Source organism: Archocentrus centrarchus, chromosome 21, assembly GCF_007364275.1.
Source record: "Archocentrus centrarchus isolate MPI-CPG fArcCen1 chromosome 21, fArcCen1, whole genome shotgun sequence".
NCBI classification, from domain to species: domain Eukaryota; kingdom Metazoa; phylum Chordata; class Actinopteri; order Cichliformes; family Cichlidae; genus Archocentrus; species Archocentrus centrarchus.
Genome location: NC_044366.1, coordinates 24,392,081 through 24,413,004, shown reverse-complemented (window position 1 = coordinate 24,413,004; position 20,924 = coordinate 24,392,081). Strand labels below are relative to the sequence as shown.

Here is a 20,924-nt window from a genome sequence, read left to right as displayed (position 1 = left end):
AACTCTAAAGCGTTTGTCGTCAAACACCACACACTGATGCTGTATCAGTACCAGTGTCATCACAAGACCGTGTGTTGTTCAGTGTGCTTGTTTTTGTTTGTTTGCCCCAATGATTATAAACATGGGGAATTTTGTAATATCCTAGTTATTACATATACTACAGGTATCATATACCTTGCTTAAATAAACTAACAATACACATTCAGTAGCTTATTCACTGTAGAAGCTTTATTTGTTTTGGGGTGATTCTTCCAGAAACGTCTTGGGAGAAAAAAAAAAATCTGAATCTGAACATTATTATGAAATATAAACAACATTTCTGTCTTCTGTGGTAGATGGTAAGCATAGAATAACCAACAGACACTCATATAGTTATAAAAAACATGATCATAGGATATTTTTTAATCCTAATTGGGGATATATATAATCCCACTTTCATTTATACAGTTAAAGTAAACAAAATGGAATCATGCAAATTATTTTTAAAGTCCCATCACCCCAGGCAGCTACAGGAACTGGTGTGATAAGACCTGACAGTCATCAAAATTGTTTAACTGTGTTTCTGGAGACAGTTTGGAATGAAAACTATTTCATTCTTTACTGGGATGTTTTAGTGTGCCCCCCCACCCCCAATAAAATAAAAATAAATATAAAAAAAAAAAAAAAGCATAAAGAAATAATAATTAAAAAAAAAAAAGCATATAATTCAATAAGAGAACTGGCTCCTGATTGACGCCAGTATCATCTAGATCAAGTGATGTGTTTTGTTGTGACATTTTATGTAAACAGTTCTAAACTACATTTTTTTTCTAAAAGTTGAATATAAATCTTACTTTTAATCAATTGATGTGAATGATAACTTAAATTTGTTAGTAATAACATGGGTTTTTTTTTTATATATATATAAAATTTTGCTGAGGGCAGTCCATTTTTGAGAATTTGTCATTTTCAAAAGTGTTTTTAATAAAGACAAAAATAAATAAATAAATAAATATGAGAACCTAAAGAATTACATATTCCTTGGCTACCATCTCCCCTCTCTCTCAAGGACATTGCTTTCTCCTGATGTCTCTCCAGGGCGAAGAGCCTCATCAATGACCATTCTCATCCCGGTCACCACCTCATTAGAATGCTGCCTTCTGGAAGGAAGGTACAGGAGCATAGAAAGCAGGACCAGCGGACTGAAAAACAGCTCCTTCCTTCCCATCAGGCTACTCAATAGAACAGGAAGAGTTTTAAACATGAAAGCAAAAGGACACCGTTTAAACGCAGAAGCAGGGTTTACAAATCTCTGCCCTCCAGTTTCTTTCTCAAACGGTCAGCATCATTTTTGTCCCCTTGCGCACACAGTAGAAACAGGAAGTCAATGGAAAGCTACAGCAAAACAAAAACAAATCGAAGCGAAATTGGCTGAAAATCGCTGCGAATCAAAAATGGACAGTTCAGATCTAAAGTCAATAAGTAACGATTCACGCTGCGTATTTTTCAGCACATATTCAGACGATTATCGATGCGTAAGTAGCTGATGTCAGTTAAACTTCAGATTTTTTTTTTTTTGTTTGTTTTTTGCTAATTAGCGAGTTAGCTGCGACACGTTTGACCATTTTTTTTCCTTCTGGGGGAGTTTGCTGATTAAAAGTAATTAAAGTAAATGAAACATCCCGGTTTTAGTTTATTGATGGACAGAGACCAAACACCTGCCTGGTTCCTGCTGCTGGACTCTGGCGCTTCACCCGAGTTCATAGCCATCTCCCATGCTAGCTGCGGCTAATTAATGTATAATACTTTTACAAACCCACGCAGGATGTCCACGGGCTCAGTGAACACGGAGGTCCGTTCGTACTGTTAACACATCCTATTTTAGATTGAAACCGTAGGCATGGAAAGAGTTCACATCTTTGATCTATCTGAAAAATAGATACGTGAACCAGTTTAGTAAGTTTATGTATGAACTGGACTGTAAGTCGTGGATTTCTGAGGTAACTGTGGGTTAGTCTACAATTAGAGGACAATTTAGGCTTCAAAAATCTTTTGGTTTATAGTTTTGTGTTCTGTATGTAAGAAAAACTTAAAAAAACCATCAAAAATTAGATTTCTCCAGGGATTTGGCATCAAAGGTAACACTTTTATGAGCTATTGTAGTTGCTGTGTGCTATCTTGGTGCAACCCTGTTACCGATATTACAGAACCTGAAAAAGTAGATTTTCAAATTATTCTTTAATAAATTCTTGATCATTAAGTTAAAGATTCACAATGAATACTCATTCAGTTTCAGATAAGACCTAATTTTTACTAATTTAAGCAACTTTCCAAACCGACCATTCAATAGTCTCACATGTTTTTAGTAATTTCATTATTTAACTATACAAAGGTAATAGATGAAACCCTTGTGAGCCAAGAAAATCATTAATGATTATTTTATTAAAAATGATATGGTAACAGGGTGGAAATTAGAGTAACAGGGTTGCACATGATATCAAGGTCAAATGAATATATTGCTTTTATCTGTAGATTATGAAATACCTGTGAAAAATAAATACTCAGGATCACAGAAATGATGTTTAATAATATTTTATGTTTGTTTGTTTTATATGTATGAGAACAGGGTTGCAAATCAGTGCTAGTATTAATATTTTCTCAGAAGAAAAGATGCAGCTGTGGGATGTAATGGACTGTGAACGTTGAGGATAAATGTGGTTAGATAAACAAAGGAAGGGCATTTTTAAATTCATTTATCTTCTTTTGGTAATATGGGTAACAGGGTTGCGTTGGTTAGAGTGACACACTCAATCTAGTCAGAAAAGATTGAAGACATAAATATGTCAAAGAGGACTGACCTTTGGTGGTGGCACACAGCTTGATCATGTCACTTCCTCTTTGTTATGTCATCTCACTGTTCAGTCTCTTGCTTTTCTAGGCTCCATTGGTTTCATTAATAGGGTTGCACTTTTCTTTAGAAAATGCTGATATAACACCATGATCTACAGTTATAGGAGACACGAATGAACAAAATCAAAACAGAAAATGTGGGTTTAAAGTTATTTTAACTGTTATATTTGACATGCGGTTTAACTATTAAGAAGTTGGTACAAGAGAAAAATGCCATGGGGGGGGGGTATTTAGAGCTGTTTTAATTTTTAAATAATATTTTGGAACTGCATTTTCAACAACTAGATGTACATTTTGTGTCGGGGTGTAATTTAACAACAGATGTATCTTTTAGTATTTTGTGCATGGATTATTTTCAAATTCATGGGTGCGACAGAAAATGGCCTGCATTTGTAGAATGGCCCTGTAGCTGCTACTCCACAATATTAATTTATTAGCAGTGGCTATTGACCTTCTTATAAATGAAAACTACCCAGTGTGTTTGAAGCAGTAAATATTTGTACAACATGAAGGTAATACTAACAGGTTAATGCATCAGCAGTAATTATCCAGCGATAGAATGATGTAACAGAGTTTTATGCTGATTGGCAGCATATCAGCACCCTGTGGCACATTTTTGTGTTCTGATGTTCTCTGCCCCCACAGTAATAATACCTCTATGAATATTATGGTATTTGTATATTGTTAAAACTGTGCCAGATAGGTTTTTATTTAACTATGGCAACAGCAGTTGCTTTAGGAGGATTTGTCTCTTCCTCGGCAGGGGGTTGGCACAGGGCGCCATCTGTCTGAACTACTGAATCTCCTCTGTCGGGCACCAGCCCTTTGGAGCTAATCAAGAATACTGCTGGTGTTTAACCCCCTCAAATTTTCCTTTATCGCTCCACATCTTTGTTCCTGTTGCTGGCCCCCTGTTCTTTGCTTAATCCGGATTGAAAGCCTGATGGTAGGCTGCATGGAAACTGCTCCTCTTATCTCTAATCCACGGCCAAACCCTGCACTCTGGCAGCTCGCACTCCATGTCATTCCTCTGCTGCTTTGGAGTCGTAGCGGTGTTGAATTGCTTTATGACAAAGACTGAAAGCTCAACTGTTGAGACAGCATGTATTAACTCAGTGCTAACAAAAAGTGCTTTACACAAGAAGAGATATAGGCTCCTTTTAATACATGGTGCAGTGTCGTACAACGATCCTAAAGTTAAAGCTGCTTGTGGGTTGAATCAACAGTTCTCTGCAAAGTCAAGTGCCAAAACTGCATACTATGAGTCACTAAATGTACAGGTGGCTGTGCTATGGAGTCTGCACCCTTTAAAAGGTCACTGATAAATATATTTATCAGTTGTAGCTTTCCGCCAAACCAAAGTTGACATGGGCTCAGGAGATAAGAGCAGAGACAAAATCAGTACCTTTTCTGGTACACTGAACTTGCCCACGTGAGAAGGTGTGGGCCTTGCATACCAGAAGTATTAGACTGCAGGTTATCATCAGTTCTCTCAGCTGTGCTTGATCAAGTGTGCTGCAGTAGCACTGTCGTGTGTGGTGCCCAGATCAGTAATGATGCATAATGTAGCTGCAGTTTCCTGTGAAAAAGCTGACTAACCCACATACAGATGTTTCTCAATGCCTAAGGCAGCTATCCCAGTGAGTTTTCTGACAGTTTTTATGATTCATTTCCAACGTTCCTCTGTCATTTTTGTAAAGATTGTGGGCAAAATATTAATGCACGTGTTTTTTTTTAGTTTAGCAACACCTTGACTTATGATTAACAGTGCTATGAAAAAGTATTTGCCCCATCCTAATTTCTTGTTTTTGCATATTTGTCACACAAATGTCAAACAAATTTTAATATTAGATAGAGATAACCCGAGTAAATACTGAGTGCAGTTTTTAAATGAGTCGTTCACATCACTGTGGAGGAATTTTGTCCCGCTTTTCTTTGCAGAATTGTTTCAGTTCAGTCACATTGGAGGGTTTTGGAGCATGAACGGCCTGTTTAAGGTCGTTAGTCCAGACTTTGACTGGGCCACGCAAAACTTTCATTTTGTCTTGTTTTTTGGGGGGGTTTTTGCTATTCAGAGGTGCACTTGCTGGTGTGTTTTGGATCATTGTCTTGCTGCGTAAAGTGCGCTTGAGCTTCGGGGCACGAATTGATAGACAGACATTATCCTTCAGGGTTTTCTGGTAGAGAGCAGAATTCATGGTTTCATCAATTACAACAAGTCATCCTGAAGCAGCAAAGCAGCCCCAGACCATCACACTACCACCACCATGTTTGACTGTTGGTATGATGTTCTGTTTATGAAATGCTGTGTTTTACGTCAGACTCAAACCTTCCAAAAGGTTCAGCCACAGAATATTTTCCCAAAAGTCTTGGGGATCATCCAGATGTTTTTTGGCAAATGTGGGACGAGCCTTTGTGTTCTTTTTGGCCAGCAGTGGTTTCCTCCTCAGAACTCTCTCATGGAGGCCATTTTTGCCCAGTCGCTTTCTTATTGTTGAATCATGAACTCTGACCTTAACTGAGCCAATTGAGGCCTGCAGTTCTTCAGATGTAGTTCTGGGTTCTTTTGTGACTTCCTGGATGAGTCGTCGATGTGCTCTTGGGGTAATTTTGGTAGGCCGGGCACTCCTGTGAAGGGTCACCACTGTTCCAAGTTTTGTTGATCCGAAACATGCAGGTTTGACAAATATGCAAAAAGCAAAAAATCAGGAAGGGGACAAATACTTTTTCACAGCGCTGTATCTGAGTGGATTCTACTATATCAGATATTTTGTTAAGAATTTGTTGGATTTATTCCTGTATTTGGTGGATTACATTTAGAGCTGCAATCTAGTTATTTAACTGATGGGTCTATCAATTGCAAAATTATTCAGCAATATACACACTCTTGTTCCAGCTTCTTAATTGTGAGGATTTGTTGATTTTTTTTTTCTTATTCAGCTCCTGTGTCTAACCCCTCCCTTACTTTACATAGTCAAAGTGAAAATCAATTGAAATAAGGTTGTTTTCACTTAAGGTTCATTACTTTTTCAGCATTTAGTAGCACTGAGAATCAGATGTAATACTCCGTACTGACCATGATGACCAAGATAGCCATTATATGAGGAGAAAAAAATAAATGATAAAATGGCACAATGAACTTTTGTATCCTGAGCCTGGTTAACATTCCTGCAGTGCCACATTGGAAAGTCATTCACACAAAATGAAGACAACTGGAAGGCCACACAGACAAAAAAATGTCTGAAGAATATGCCTCAAAATAAATCACATCTTAACTGTCTTTCAGCTTTTGAAATCCTTGACAAACAAACAAAATGCTTCATAAATTCTCAAATCCACCTCCATACATTAAAGGAAAATGTCAAAATGTATTCATTTATTTGCAGTAAATGTCCCGATTTCCTAGAAAGGGCTAGATGTGACGCAGCAGTGTTTTTGCAGAGCTGATTATGAGACTGATTGAAGGAGGTCCTTGTTGCTGTGTCTCTTCTGAGAATGTGTGTGTGTGCTGGACGTGTGCAAAAAGGCCAGCCAGTGCAGCAGTGTTGCACATTGGATTGTGCGGACGTGTCTAGTTTGTATGCAAGGCTTTCGCTGGCCCTTTCATCCTCTCTGAAGCTTGCAGGACTGACTCACACATAACTCATTCTCATCATTCTTTCACTTTCTGAGATCAGTTTCAGGCTGCACGCAGCTTTTAACAGAAAATGCGGAGTGTCAGGTTCTAGCCATGTTAACACATCTGCCTGTATCTGTGTTTCATTTCTCTCAGCTGTCTCAGCAGCCCTCTCTTTATAGTGCATTAAAATGGGTTGAATATGTAACTTTGATAAACACTGTAGATGTCTAATGTGTCAGGTGTCTGCAGTTTTGATGCCCGGGTTGTCCTAAGCGTATGCAAATTCTGTTCCTTTTTTTTGACTTGCACATTTCCATTCACGTACACAAACACACAGAACACATGCTGTAACAAATGGCAGACGTGCAGCTCCGGTGTTTTCTGAGCTTATCATTAGAATGACAGCACAGCGTTTGTACATCTGATTCTCTACGTGTAGCTTCCTTACAAAAGTACCACACTGAGTACATGATACAGAGTATGCACAAGTCAGCTGAAGATGTTTAGATTTTGTTTTGTTTTTTTATTAGTGCACATGACCCACAGACTAACAGATTGTTTCTATTTTACAGATGGTGATTTTAATTGTAAAGCGAGCCACGGGAACCTTCTCCTTAGTAGGATGGTGAATATGTCTTTGAATTCTTTCTTTCTTAAATCATTCTTTGTCTTCAGTGTTTTTTTTTTCCCCCATGGCTAATTATGTAAGATATAGAGCCCAGGTGATATAGGATTTTGAAGACCGATACCAATATCAATATTGGCAAATACTCCATATAACCATAAACTGATCAGAGAAAAATTGTAACATGTAAATTATTTAACCTGGCCACTTTCTGGCTGTGATCTCCCTCTGCAAGCCTTTTGCTTTATGGTGTCCCTGCGTGCCATCCATGTTTATATACATACACTTTTTCATTTCCAAAAACTGAAAACTATTCCTCTGGCTTGTTTTTTTATTCAAATTCTTGAGGAATTAAGAGCAACAGAATAACAGGCAAGTACTGCCCTGAACAGATGATTGCTAGGTGTCTTCAGAGAGGTGATCAAACATGTTAAGACATAGAGATGACAATGTAACCATATAACCACAACCACAGACTTGATGAAGTTTGACTTGATTAATTTTTTCCCCCTTATTTTAAAAATATGAACCACATGGGGCAAATTCCATAACACTGAAGACGATTGGTTGCAACATTTTGAGCTACTATTTTTTTTTAAGATAATTTTTTTGGCCTTTTATGCCTTTATTAGATAGTATACGAGGTGAGTGACGAGAGAGACAGGGGAAGATGTGCAGTAAATGGCCACATGGTTGACTGTGAACCCAGGCCGCCTGCACCGCATACACCACATACACCTCATACACGGTCACGTGCTCGCCCACTGAGCCACCCTGCTGCCTCGGGTTGTGGCTGAAGCAAAAACTTGGGTGTGGGAGGGGTTCGGTAAATCCATGGAAAAATACTTTTGGACTGCCTCAAAGTGATTCTGGCAAACTGTCAGCCCGGGGGGTGGATGTGATTCACCCCGAGTTCCTGAAGGCTCTGGATGTTGTAGGGGCTGTCTTGGTTGATTGCCTCTGCAATGTCATGTGGAGATTTGGGGCAGTGCCTCCAGATTGGTAGACTGGGGTGGTGGTTCCCGTCTTTAAGAAGAGGGAGTGGAGGGTGTGCTCAAAATATCGGAGGGTCACACTCCTCAGCCTCCTTGGGAAGGTCTGTGCCAGGGTGCTGGAAAGGAGAGTTCGTCTGTTAGTCAAACCTCGGATTCAGGAGGAACGGTGCTGTTTTCGTCCTGGTCGCAGAAAACTGGATCAGCTCTTTATCCTCTCAAGGATATTTCAGTGTGTGTGTGTGTGTGTGGGGGGGGGGGGGGGGGTTGCTCATGTCCATATGTTTTGTGGATTCGGAGAAGTCATTCAACAACATCCCTCGGGGTATCCTGCGGGGGGTGCTGTGGGAGCATGGGGTGTCTGGCCTGTTATTGGGGGCAATTCAGTCCCTGAACAACTGCAGCAAGAGCTTGGACCGCATTGCCTATAATAAGTTGGACTTCTTTAAGACTTGTGGTGTTGTCTTAGCCATCCACCTCAAGGTATATATTATTTTTTGTCCAGTGCAGTAACAGTAGTTTAATTTTACACTGCTTATGTAGATGGTAAAAATCCTTGAAAATGGTCGTGAAACTAATTTATATCAAATTTTCTGAATCCCCAGGCTGGGTAACATTAAGAGTTTAACTGGACGATTATTTTAGTTAGAAGTTCATATACTGGAATCTAGCATCCATTTAGACAAACTACTTTGACTTTTACAACATTTAGCCCTGGTGGTCCTTTCTCGACACAGATTAGGTCCTTTACATGATTCTAAGTGAGCCTTGGCAGTTTAGTTTCATTAATTTCAGCCTAAACAAGCTTGTTTGTACTCTAACTGCTAATACTACAAGCTCAACAGTATTAGCAGTTAGAGTACAAGAGAGCCTGCAGGGTTACGTGCTGGAGTTGTGATGATGTATAGAGCAGTAATTGGCCTGTAATGCTCAAACCGGTGCCCTTGTAATTAGCCAATCTCACTGATGTTTTTCTTCTCTCTCCTCAGCGTATTCATGCTGTTTGTAATCTGGCTGCTTCGCAGGTATCACTCTTTGGCTCAGGTAAAATTGTACTACGGTGTTCGGCATGTGTTTTGACAGTTCTTTTCCATTTCTGTTTGCTTCATTGCCAGCAGAAAGATGTTTAATTAGCCATGGCAAATCTTGACATAATTGAATCCAATTAAAATGCACCAGATTAATGAAATGTGGAGTTAATTGACTTAATGGTCATTCTGCGATAGTGGCTGCCGTCTTGTTTTTTTTTTTTCTTCTCTCCAAATGAAGAGGTTTAAATGTATATTAAAAATAATTGAAAACTGTTAGCTTGATTTTTCTTCATTTTTTTTGTGTCTTCTGTTTAAAAGATTTCCTTTTTCTATAGTGTGTTAGTCTTTGTGGATTTTTTTTTTTTTTTTTTTTTTGGAGTCGATGTAGATGATTTTGTGTTTTTGAAGCCGGTCCAGCAGGTCTGTCAGGTTTAGCAGCAGTGCATGTTATCCTCTTAATCTGAAGTAAATGACAGCTTAGCGTGGGGCTCTGATGGATCCTGTTACCGCTGGAGCAGGTTGCAGGGAGTGACCTGATGCTTTTCTTCCTCCTCCTCTTCTTCCTCCTCCTCATCTTCCTCCTCCTCTGCTCCTCTTACGCCACATAAACCTTCTCCTCTAGTCCATCCACTCTCAAAGGTTATCTGTCAGTCAATAGTCTTTAGTGCTCTCAAGGCCCTCCTGTGCTCTTTTTCTGTCTCCACCTCTCTCTATTCACCCTCGTCCTCCCCCTCCTCCTCTGTAGCCTTGGCCGGGTCACTGTGGGACACAAATTGATAAAATACTGTGTGTGTTGTGTGTATGTGTTTCTGTGTGTGTCTGTGTGTGTGTGTGTGCGCGCGCGCGTGCGCGCTTTTGTTTCTTCGTTTGTCTTTTTCTGTGCAGCCACTTCCACACTCTGCTACCACCTTTACAGGCAGAATTTAACTAACATCTGGTGTGCACAATCTTCCCTCTGGAAATTCTGTAGCGAACAGATTATTGATTCATTTTATATAAAATACGATGAGTTCGCTCTAAAGCGAGTAGAAATATGGAGACTCTCTCGTATGTGATATTTTCACTGAGTTGTCACCAGGGATGCCAGTCTGTCAGCTACATCAGTGATCATTTGAACAATAATTTGCCCTTCTCTCTAAGTGAATATAAATGTGCAGCTTTTTTTTTTTTTTTTTTGCCTTGGATGTTTTCTTAGAGAATAATTCTTCATTTCTTTTTTTCAAAAAATTTCCATTGTACAGAAGATGATTCTCAGCCTGACTGTAGCCGCCTTCTTTGACAGCGTAGCATATGTCATGGTGAGTTACTCTTGTCTCTTTCACTAAACACACACACACACACACACACACACACACACACACACACACACACACACACACACACACACACACACACACACACACACACACACACACGGAGTCTTTTTTTGTTTTCAAGGGTTGTAAAACTGTGCTGCTTTTCTTTCCCTGCCCAGGGTGAGTCCCACCCAGAGGGATCTCTTTGTGATTTCCAAGCCTGGTGGCTAACATACTTTGGTAAGACAAGCTTAATTGAATGCTCATTGGTGCAATTTGCATGACAAGCATGTGTAAATGAAACAGTAGAGATCCAGCAAAGACGTCTCATAAAGAGCTCATAAATCACATGCTCTTTCTTTAGCTTAAGAACAAAATGTTACCTGACATACGAAGAGAGTTGTTTCTGCTGTGAAGTGAGCTTTCCACTGTTGGTCGAATGACTACCACAACCCTGCTTTTCTGTATTAAAATAGATGCATAAATCCATATATTCAGAAATGTTGACTCATATGTTGGTAATCAGCCTGTCTTTTCTCTGTCATTATGTGTATGGCTGTGTGCTCTTGTTGCATTTGGCCCTGAGATTGTGGTTATTCTATTTTATGCTATGGATACAATATTAATGCAGGGACTGTGTCATAGATCCACCTGCATTTTATTCCATTAATTTCCACCCAGCATGTCCTACCCCGAGTTCTCCATAAAAGGAGATGATTGTTGTTGGTAGCAAAGTGGTTAGGCCAGCTCAGCTGTGCATTCATGCACACATACCAAGTATGGGTGTGTGTAAAATTATTGTAATATTTGCGAATCGCGCTCTGTTCTGTCTAGTCATTGGCTTGTTGTAGCCTTTTCAGTGCACTGCCCTCAAACCCGGAGCCTCAGTGTTTCATCGCCCTCTGTGTATGAGGAGATGATTTTTCCGCCAATGACAATACAGGACTTCTGATTTCATTTGGGACAGTCTGGCACACCTCCAGGTTCTTAGTTTGCTTTTGCTTTAAGAATCTCGGTTGTATTTGCTTTGCGTGCGTTTGCTGCAATTAGCTTTGATTAGGTTAAAGATTCTTCGTTAGGACCGGCTGATAATACGACGCTACACCAACCTCGTTTTATTGGTCTCGCTGCCAGACACTCTCCTATACGAACACACACACACACACACACTCAAATTGATGCAGGGTAATAGGCAGTGAGTTAGTGCTGCAAGGTTGGTGTGTGTCACCTTGGTTTATCATGAGGATCCTCACGCTGAGGACAAACGGGCGCACATAAACACCAGCTGAACTGGCACTTTGTTCCGTAGCGCAGCGTGGAGTCCAGCGGGAGCCGCAGAGCACAGCTCCGCTTTAAATTCCCTCCAATAAAATTTTATGAAATGTGTTTGAAATTGAGGAAGATGGTAACAGGGGCAGCAGCAGGACAGGAGGTGAAGCTGAGCAGTATGTTGTCCAGCTCAAGAAAACCTTTGGCTGCCTTCTAGTTATGTAAAATGCATTAGCTGTCGCAGTGATAGTAATTTATTAAAATAATGGCATAAACAGCCATTCTTCTTCTTTCTTGGCCATTGCACGGTAATCCCAGAGGTTCCTTAAATATAAAGGGAGCATGCGTTGTGGAAAATATATTTCTGTGAGTGTGAGGCGATCTTTCTAGACTCTTCCCTGTCTCTGTGTATATCCATTTTCCCCTGCTGCTGACTGTGCCTTCCTTCTCCTTTCTTTATGTCTTCTTTTCAGTGTTTTAACACTCGCTGTAGTCCACTCTGCCACCCCCCCTCCACCTCCCACCCCCAGTCTTATCTCCCTTCTGCTTTTCCACAGTTCATCATTATCTCTCTTTGAGCTCCCACCTCTCATCCATCACCCTAAGCTACAGGTTTCCCTCATATTACTGCTGAATGGACCTTCATTTATCAAAAAGTGGAACACACACACGCGCGCGCGCGCACACACACACACACATTCTCTTTCTCTCTTTCATACATGTGTGTATGTTTGGACACACATTTGCAGGTGCATGCTGTGTGGCAGCGAGCTGTGTTGTAATTTGACCTTGGTGTTTTTCTGTGTGTGTGCGTGTGTGTGTGTGTGTGCGTGCGTATGTCTGGATCTCTGTAGACTGGAGTGCCTTGGCTTGGGTTTGCCTCATCACACTAAACCTCTACCTCAACCTGGTCAGAGAAATAAGCACCATCAGATATGAAATGTAAGTGGGGTACTTAAGGAGAATTTATTTATTTTTTTTTCATTTTTACAATATTGGTTTTGATTTATCGTTTGGTTTGTTGTGTCTTTAAATGTCCTTTTGTCCAACCTGCTGTACAAAATGCAAATTTATTCAAATTCTGGTGCTTTAAAAGAGAACAACAGTTCCTCGTATTGGAGAGGATGCAAACAGAGAGTTAAAAATATTTTTTGTTTTTAAAAATCCCTTAAATGTTTAGTCACTGATCAAAGATGTCACTGATTTGTAATTTTTTTCTAATCTTGCCACTGATTAATAATTTGATCAATTATTTCAACTCTCTATTACCCGTTCATCCCTCGTGTGCATAAACAGGTTTTTCGCTCTCTCTCTGTCTGTATTTGAATGTTTATTTGTGTCTTGTTTTGGACGCTTCCTCCTTCGTGTGTGTCTTGTATGTCCATATGCATGTTTGGTCTGCCAGAGCATGTGTCTCCCCACAGAGCACTGACAGACCCCTCCTCCTCCTCCTCCTTTTATGTTCCAGCCAGCCGACACTCTAATTGAAAAGGGAGTGAGTGTCAGCCGTTAAGTGCGTTCTAGTGTGTGTGTGTGTATGTGAGAGTGTGTGTGTGTGTGTGTGTGTGTGTGGGCGCGCATATCCATCTTCACGCTTTGTGGCTCTATGTCTCTATGTTGCTGTCGCTCAAACTCCCATGAGCGCTTTCCACAGCGCAAGTGTGAATTTGCCTGTGTGTATGTGTGTGTGTGTGTGTGTGTGTGTGTGTGTGTGTGTGTGTGTGTGTGTAATATTTTTGCATTTTTAATGCCTATCAAAAGCTTTGTGACAGAAACGCATAATCGGAAGGAAAAAGAAAAAAGCGGCAACTCTGTGTGTTATGTCAAGCCAATTGTTCATGGTTGTATCCTGTTGATGTGTCCTGGTGGGCACAAACCATCCCACCCTTGTGCAGGAGAGGTTGGGCCATTAAGGCATGTACACCAACCGCTAACCCCCCCCCCCCCAATGGGAGTTTTGCTGCATTGATTAGCAATACGCCAGACAATATAATGGTGATATAACTCAAAAGGAGACGGTTTTATGGGTGCTGGCAAGGGGCAAGCTTGGAGGCCAAAATGAGCTTGCTTCAGAGCCTTATCTGCTGCATACTTCTTATAAGTCCAGGGGGACTAGAGTGGGAGGAGGCTATATGTGTATATTTGCGGCTGGTCGCACATGACGTGAAGGAGGAAAAACACAGCGCTTTAACAGGTAAGAGCGAAGCACGGACGATGTGTCAGTGAGGCTCTCGTGTGTTGACTCTGCACAGGGAAGCTGCATGTGTTTAGGAGGCGGTATGTGGCTTTGCATGCATACGCAATTACGTGTCGGCCCCTCTAACCCAACCTCCCACCCTCTCGCTCTCGCACTCACATACACAGTGACAGCAGAGTGTGATGGTTTATGAATGAACAAACTGCTAGAGGAGATGGAGAACGGAGGCCGGATGATCTAAGAATGATTGAAGTGGATGCAAGAGAGGATAGGAAGTGTGCGCATGTGTATGTGTGTATGTGTGTGTATGTTTATGAGTACTTGAAGTAAGAATTCATGCAAAGTGAATGTGCTGCGCGAGAGAAACTGAAGGGGTGGGGTGGGGGCGGTAGAGAAGTGGTGTGAGGCAGTGAGAAATGAGATTGAGCCTCGAGAGAGATTTCTATATGAGCGTGTGGGTGTGTGTGTGTGTGTGTGTGGGTGTGGCTGCACACGTGTGGGTGTGTGTGTGCAGGTGTGTGAAATGCGGAGCGCATAGCAGTCCTGCTGTGCCTCATTAAGCCCATGTTGAGTGCAGCTCCGGACCTCGTCATCTCCCTCTCAAAGCACTGCAAGTGTGTGATGTGTGCGCTGCAGCGTGCATGCTGGTGAGTGTGTGTGTGTGTGTGTGTGTGTGTGTGGGGGGGGGGGGGCTCTCAGCATTGATTTCCTGACAAGCCCCCCCACATATGCACCAGTTGTCGTGCCATGGACCGGCAGCACTGATTTCACCATTTGTATCTCTCCTCCCACCTTGTCTTCCTTTTTTTTTTTTTTTTTTTTTTTTTTTTGTTCTTGCTCTCTTGCTTGCTTGTTTTCGTCTTTCTCACGCACTTCCTTCTCATGTTCGATCTAAAGACAAACTCTGTCTGGATCCATATATTTACTATGTCTCTCTCCCGCCTACTTTTCTGTTCTATTTAAACCAGCAGCCTTCTCTTTCTTCCTCCACCTCCCACACACTCACGGCTGTCCATCAGCAAGAGGGTCGGAGGAGAGGGGAGTGTACGGTGTGCCCCAGTGAAATAGAGTGATAAACTCTACGTGCATGTGTGTGTGTGCGTGTGTGTCTGTGTCACACAACTGAAGTGGGATTGAGCGCGTGTCAGCTGTGTCACCACTGCTCGATTGACCGTACTTGGAACAAGTCAGGGCAGGACTTCCACTCTATTGACCAGGCGACGCTGTACGCTCTATAAAGTATCGACTCCCACACAGATGCCGAAGACACTGGCGCACACACCTCGTCTGGCACACGCACACACTCTCAAAAGGCTGTCACCATCACGTTATCATTTTTCATCGATAGCCTGTATGAGGATCTCCAGCCTCCTTAACCTGTTCCCTTTAAAAGTAGACTGTTTTTATAGCGCACTTACATATTTTAGGTGCCCAGTTTAGTCAGTTTTATGCTTAAATTTTCCATTCACTAAGATCCCCTGAGTGAGAATCTGCATCCTGGTTGTGGTTTTGATGCAGGGCTTTCCACTGAAAATCATCTTTTCCCCAACAGTTAGGCTAATTATGGTTTATATTACCATGAGTAATTGGCTGTCTGGCTGTTATAGACATTCGTCTGCACCTGAAAAATGACCCTAGTGCGAGTGCCAACAAAGGGATGAAGTGAAGAAGAAAAGAATTGATTTATTTATAAGCTTTTTTTTTTTCCTAGTGAAAAACCTTCCCGGCCTCAGTGCTCATAATGAAATAAATGTGTTCCTTTTATCAGGTTTTACCATCTGATGGCATGGGGGGTACCTTTGGTCATGGCCTCACTGCCGCTGTTCAAGGGTTACTATGGCCCCGCAGGAGCCTGGTGGTGAGTATGCCCCAGCTGGAGCATCATTTTTTCTTGTTTTGTCAGCTAGTGACAGTGTGTTTTCCGTTAAATGTCTTTTCTTTCAAGGAAGGCCACAGCACTGGCCTCATTCCAGCTCTAGATTGGCTTCAACCATTATAAGCGTTTATGTGCTTAAAATTGGCAATTATCAGCACATCTGATCACAGTGCAACACCTCCTCATGCTCTCCAGTTCTTGTGGTAAATGGGAAAGGCATTATTTGTTTGGAGGGTAGTTAAGCGGGCGAGGAAAAGGGGAAGAGGCCAAGGAGAGGAGGCGGTGGAATGAGAATTGGGACAGAGCCTTAATCTCCGGGCTCGGCTCTCTCTTTCCACTCTCGGCTTATTAATAGCTACAGCTGCACAGCTTCTCCCCTCTGCAGTCACACAAGTCTCTCTTCCGCTCACGCTCTCCCTTTTCCTTTGTAACCCCCTCATCGCTCTCTCTCTCTCTCTCTTCCCCCAGCTGGATCACAGACGATCACGTAGCCTGGAGATTTGGGATGTAAGTAGACCCTTTCAGCACCGCCATCAAAGCTTCCCCCACTGGGGGAGATGGGGAGGAGGAGGGAGGAGAAGGCCTGTCTCTGCGGGGAAATGTGAAGGGTTGCATGTCAGGGGAGCCTGCAGGGTTTTTTTCCCTCTTGGTGCAAGGCCAAGAAGTGCGTGTGTGTGTGTGTGTGTGTGTGTGTGTGTGTGTGTGTGTGTGTGTGTGTGTGTGTGTGTGTGTGTGTGTGTGTGTGTGTGTGTGTGTGTGTGTTTCCGTGTCTGCCTCTGCCTTGTCAGATTTAGGGGAGTTGCTACACTGTGTATTTAAGTGTTTAGGACGGCTATGAAGGATTATGCCTGTCTACTGCTTTCTGCAACTGGCCCTAAGTCTGCAAGGGCTCTGCCAATCCCCCGGTGCAGACACTTAAACACACACACACATACGCACAACAACACTTCTCTATGAGCCAAGGTAATCGCGTTGCTGCTCGCAGCATCAGCAGGGAATCAATCTTTTTAAACAAATAAGCGCGCACACACACACACACTCACACACAGGGAGACTCACACAGACAAACACTCAGATACACATATATAGAGAACAGCACATAGCTATCAGCTGTGCTAAACGAGCCTGTGTCTCTTTTATCAGTGCTCCTCTGCTCCCCGGCTCTTTCTAGTTTTCCACGCTGTCGTGGCCCAGGGGGACGAGCCGCTCAGAGGATCAGGGAATCTTCATTAGGCCTAATTACATCAAACCAGGCGAGAGATTAGAGGCCAAGGCAGCACCCGTCAACGGAAAAAACACATGCGCTCAAACATGCACAGCATGCTGACACCTTGTGGGAGGGCAGAGGCTGGGGTATTAAAGGGGAAAAGGTGGGAGGGGAGACATATGGGGTCTAGTTGGACAGAGACAGGGAATTATTCAGCAGGAGAAGGAAAGAGGATCGGCATTGCAAGATGTGAAGGAGAGGAGAGTCAGAGAAATAGATTGTCCTCGTGTCTGCCCACGCCCTGTAGTGTGTCTTCATCAGAGTTCAGCGAAGCGCACAGACAGAACAGAGGAGGCAGGGAAGGTTTGACGGAGGAGGAGGAGGGTGTGAAAGGGGATGAAAAAGGAAGGAGAAAGCAAAGCGGAGGACAGGGCTGTGTGATGAAGGTGCAGAGTTTCAGGGCTTGAGTCAGCAATTGGAAGCACTCGAGCTTAGCTGAGTCAACGCTCTTAGAGGTCCCCATTGGTGTGTGCCACGGGCCTCAGTCTAACATACGGCTGAGAAATAACTGAAAATTATATTCACAAATGAAAGCAAACGGTTACCTGGTCCTTTTGGCTGCATGTTTTAAGACTGTTTATCAGATCAACGCTTTGGTCCAGATTTAAATATACAAAAATCTGTACAGATTTTCCAACAGAATACATTCTAACACCACAGATGATTGCTACATCCTTCTGCAGCACCGACTTGCATAGCAGTGGAAATGTAAGCCTTTATATAGTGCCTGTGCTGAGTTACCAATTTGAGAAGGTGTGCATAAGGACGTGAGCGTTAGCTTGGAATGGGCACCTCATTTTTCTGCTTTAGGTCATCATACTTTCCTGGTTATGTTTTTATTACACATGCCCCTAAATTTTAGCTTAGCTGATACAGTAATTTAAATAAAATGTATATTTTTATAAAGCGGTGCCACTGACAATTTTATATTGCACTATATGAACCAGGATGTAACATGAGTGGGGGCTTGTCTGGGATTTGAGCCATACCCCTATATCTCATGACTGAGTGACCTCTTGACCTTTTGTTCCAGTTCTAACATGGAGCTAACATTTTTGGTTTTAAATAACAGTATTTTAGCATTCATATGGTGATGTTATGCTTACTGCAGGTATATGAGTGTCCACTTGGGACAGAGTGATGTTAATTTAATTGTCATTGGGTGAATAAGAGGCTCCATTTGAATGCAGAATGCTGCCCTTTACTGTTATTTTGCACAGTTGTGGATTCAGAAGGTATAGCACCTGTATTGCCTTCGAGTCAAAGGACTATTGTGCCTAAATAAACACTCACAGAGCCTCTAGCAGGGCTGTAGATACCTTATGGCTTTTCCATTAGTGCATGAAGTGAGCCCCAGCCTTCACCCTGCGTACACTGCTCCTCCTTCATTCTTTCTATGTCTCCACCTCTCTTTCTGTCTCACAGGCTGTCCTTCCTTGTGTAAGTGGTTGATCGTGATCTTTCACTGTGTGCTAGGATCTCGTAGGTCAACGCTGACGGCTGCAGTTGATCGTTAACCCGCATAGACGGGTCTCTACCATGCTCTCGTCTTCTAGCAGGCACTTCAATTAAGGCTTCTTTCATCCGAGCCTCATTCTTCACTTCAGAGCTGTACTGGAGGGAAGGCCAGGCTAAGGCCGAGTGATTGAATTTGTGCACATCTGCGATGATCTTTCTTTCTGCCACTTTCAGGCAATCCACTCTTGCTCACTGTTGTCCTCTGAAAACCCCACTGTGGTTGTCTGTATTTCTATCCATCCTTCCCTAGTCGATCTATCGGGTGCAGCCTATTTCTGCCGTTTCTTTCATTCTCACTGCGACCTTATCCCACTGCTTGCTTTTTAATCACCCAGAGCTTCTTTCTTATTTCTGCTCTTTCTGGTCCTGAGCCACAATCCGCAGTCATCTATCCACCTTTGCATCCTCTTCTCTATTCATCTCATCACTTTTATCATCCTCTGCCCTCTCTGAATCTCCTCTCCCTCTGCTTTTATTTCTTTCTCTTTCTTTCGCCGTCTCCCTCTTGCTCTGACTCTCTCTCTCTCTCTCCGGGTAGTGCTCAGCTGTAGAGCACAGCGGACTCTAATGGCAGATCATTATCATGCTAATTAGAGCACTTTGTAGCTGCCGCCCGTCATTCTCTCCTCCTCACAGCCCCCCACACTATCGTTAAAAAGGCCATCCCTCCTTTCCCCTCTCCACCAACCCGCCCACCCCCCAGCTCGTCTTTCCATCATTAACAGGACGTGCGCTGGCGTAATTGGACGCTGTTTATTCCGGAGAGCGGGTTATTAAATCACACCGAGGTGACGCTCGCACAGGTCTCCCCTGAAACGCTTTCATCAGTGTCCCGTGCTGTTATTGAACCTGCATGGATGCACATGTGCACATGCAGTCACACCAGTGTTCAAAGAGAGAGGGTATCCTTTGTCTGTCGATGTTCCCTAAAAGACATGAAGGCACATAAAGGAGCCTTTCCCGTCGCCTGTATTCTGCATTGAAACAAACGTCTACTGTATTGGATCCCTACGCCAATAAAAAGTTTAATTTGATAATGCTCAGTGAGCTTCCTTCAGTCCTCGGGCATAAATAACAACCATGGGTGAACACAAAATAGGCAGGTGATCCACTATGTGTGTGTTTATGTTCTTTTTGTGACTATATGGGTTCTGTTTGGGTACTCTGTCTGGCTTCCTTCCACCTTCTAGACATAGACGTTATGTTAATTGGTGATTCTAAATTGGCCATAGTTGGGAATGTGAGTGGGAATGATTGTCTGTTTCTTTGTTAGTCCTGGGATAGATTTGTGGCCTGTCCAGGGTGTACCCTTCCTCTCACACTATGATAGCTGGGATAGGCTCCAGCTCTACAGTGGCCATGAATTGGATAAGCAAAGAAAATGCATGGTTAGATGGATGGCTGGACTGGTAAATGGGTGGATGGATGAATCCAGAATTTGCTTACTGAGGTACTTCTAAAATATACAGCTTTTAGCACACATGCCAAGGACTTTGAGGATCTCTGTTTGACATTTATCCATTATCTTTTGTAAGTGTGTGTCCATGGATTTAGGGGTCTTAGACGGGCTCTTTGTTTTAATAGTCAGTTGAACCCTTTTCTCCTGCGTCATGAGTGCTGTAATTACTCTTATTGGCCTGTGTGTGGGTGTTTTGCCTGTGTCAGGTGCAGGTGCAAGACAGAAAGTCGTATTGAATAAGTGTTTTGCATGGCTAGGATAACACAGTTTTCAGCGGGTGGAGGATTGGCCAGTTATATTTCATGCCCGCCCTTGAGACTCCTTTAGACATGAGGTAGGTGTCAAACACAACAGTTGTGACTGCTCAGGGTTACCTAGGCTGAAAAGACAAGTTGTGACCAGCAACTTGTCTATCGTGAGACAAAGACCTGTTTCACAATTATAGGGAGAGGCTGAAACTCTTCAGAGCTTTCGTCCCCTCCCAAGAGGTTGCATAACATAAGGCTGCAATCACCCTCGTTTCCCTTGCTTTTCTCGCTCGCTTTCATCCGCTCAGAAATACCTGACATATTATTCTCCCACACCAACCCCTGATTGGCAACCCTTTATCCCGTAGGAATGCCATGCATTTCCAGTATTATGACTTTGCTGGAATGATCTTTTGTTCTCAGCTACCTCTTGACTCAATATGTAAAATTATACGCAGTAAGGTCCAGAGTTGCTTTGTCAGGTTTTTTTGCACTCTTTGGTGTCTGTGTACATGCTGTGTGCCCTTTACGCACCAGCTGTTTAGAATAATGCGTTCTAGTGTCAGCCAGTGAAACAGTCTCACCTCAAATGGCTGTACAGAAAGTACACATCATTTCCTCACCTTTATTTTTTTTATA

General features: G+C 42.6%; 1 protein-coding gene across 2 annotated transcripts in view; it reads left to right on the top strand.

Annotated features, from left to right (window-relative positions):
* The first annotated feature begins 1,374 nt into the window (after window positions 1–1,374).
* LOC115800918 (cyclic AMP receptor-like protein A) overlaps window positions 1,375–20,924 on the top strand; it is a 53,051-nt gene continuing 33,501 nt past the window's right edge. The window contains exons 1-8 of one of the 2 annotated variants that reach the window (XM_030758535.1): window positions 1,434–1,514; window positions 7,081–7,133; window positions 9,115–9,169; window positions 10,398–10,454; window positions 10,631–10,691; window positions 12,575–12,662; window positions 15,686–15,775; window positions 16,262–16,300. In XM_030758535.1, the coding sequence (XP_030614395.1) occupies window positions 1,434–1,514; window positions 7,081–7,133; window positions 9,115–9,169; window positions 10,398–10,454; window positions 10,631–10,691; window positions 12,575–12,662; window positions 15,686–15,775; window positions 16,262–16,300 (524 nt within the window). Of the gene's footprint in view, window positions 1,515–7,080; window positions 7,134–9,114; window positions 9,170–10,397; window positions 10,455–10,630; window positions 10,692–12,574; window positions 12,663–15,685; window positions 15,776–16,261; window positions 16,301–20,924 lie in introns of both variants that reach the window. The other variant, XM_030758536.1, reaches the window with a different exon arrangement.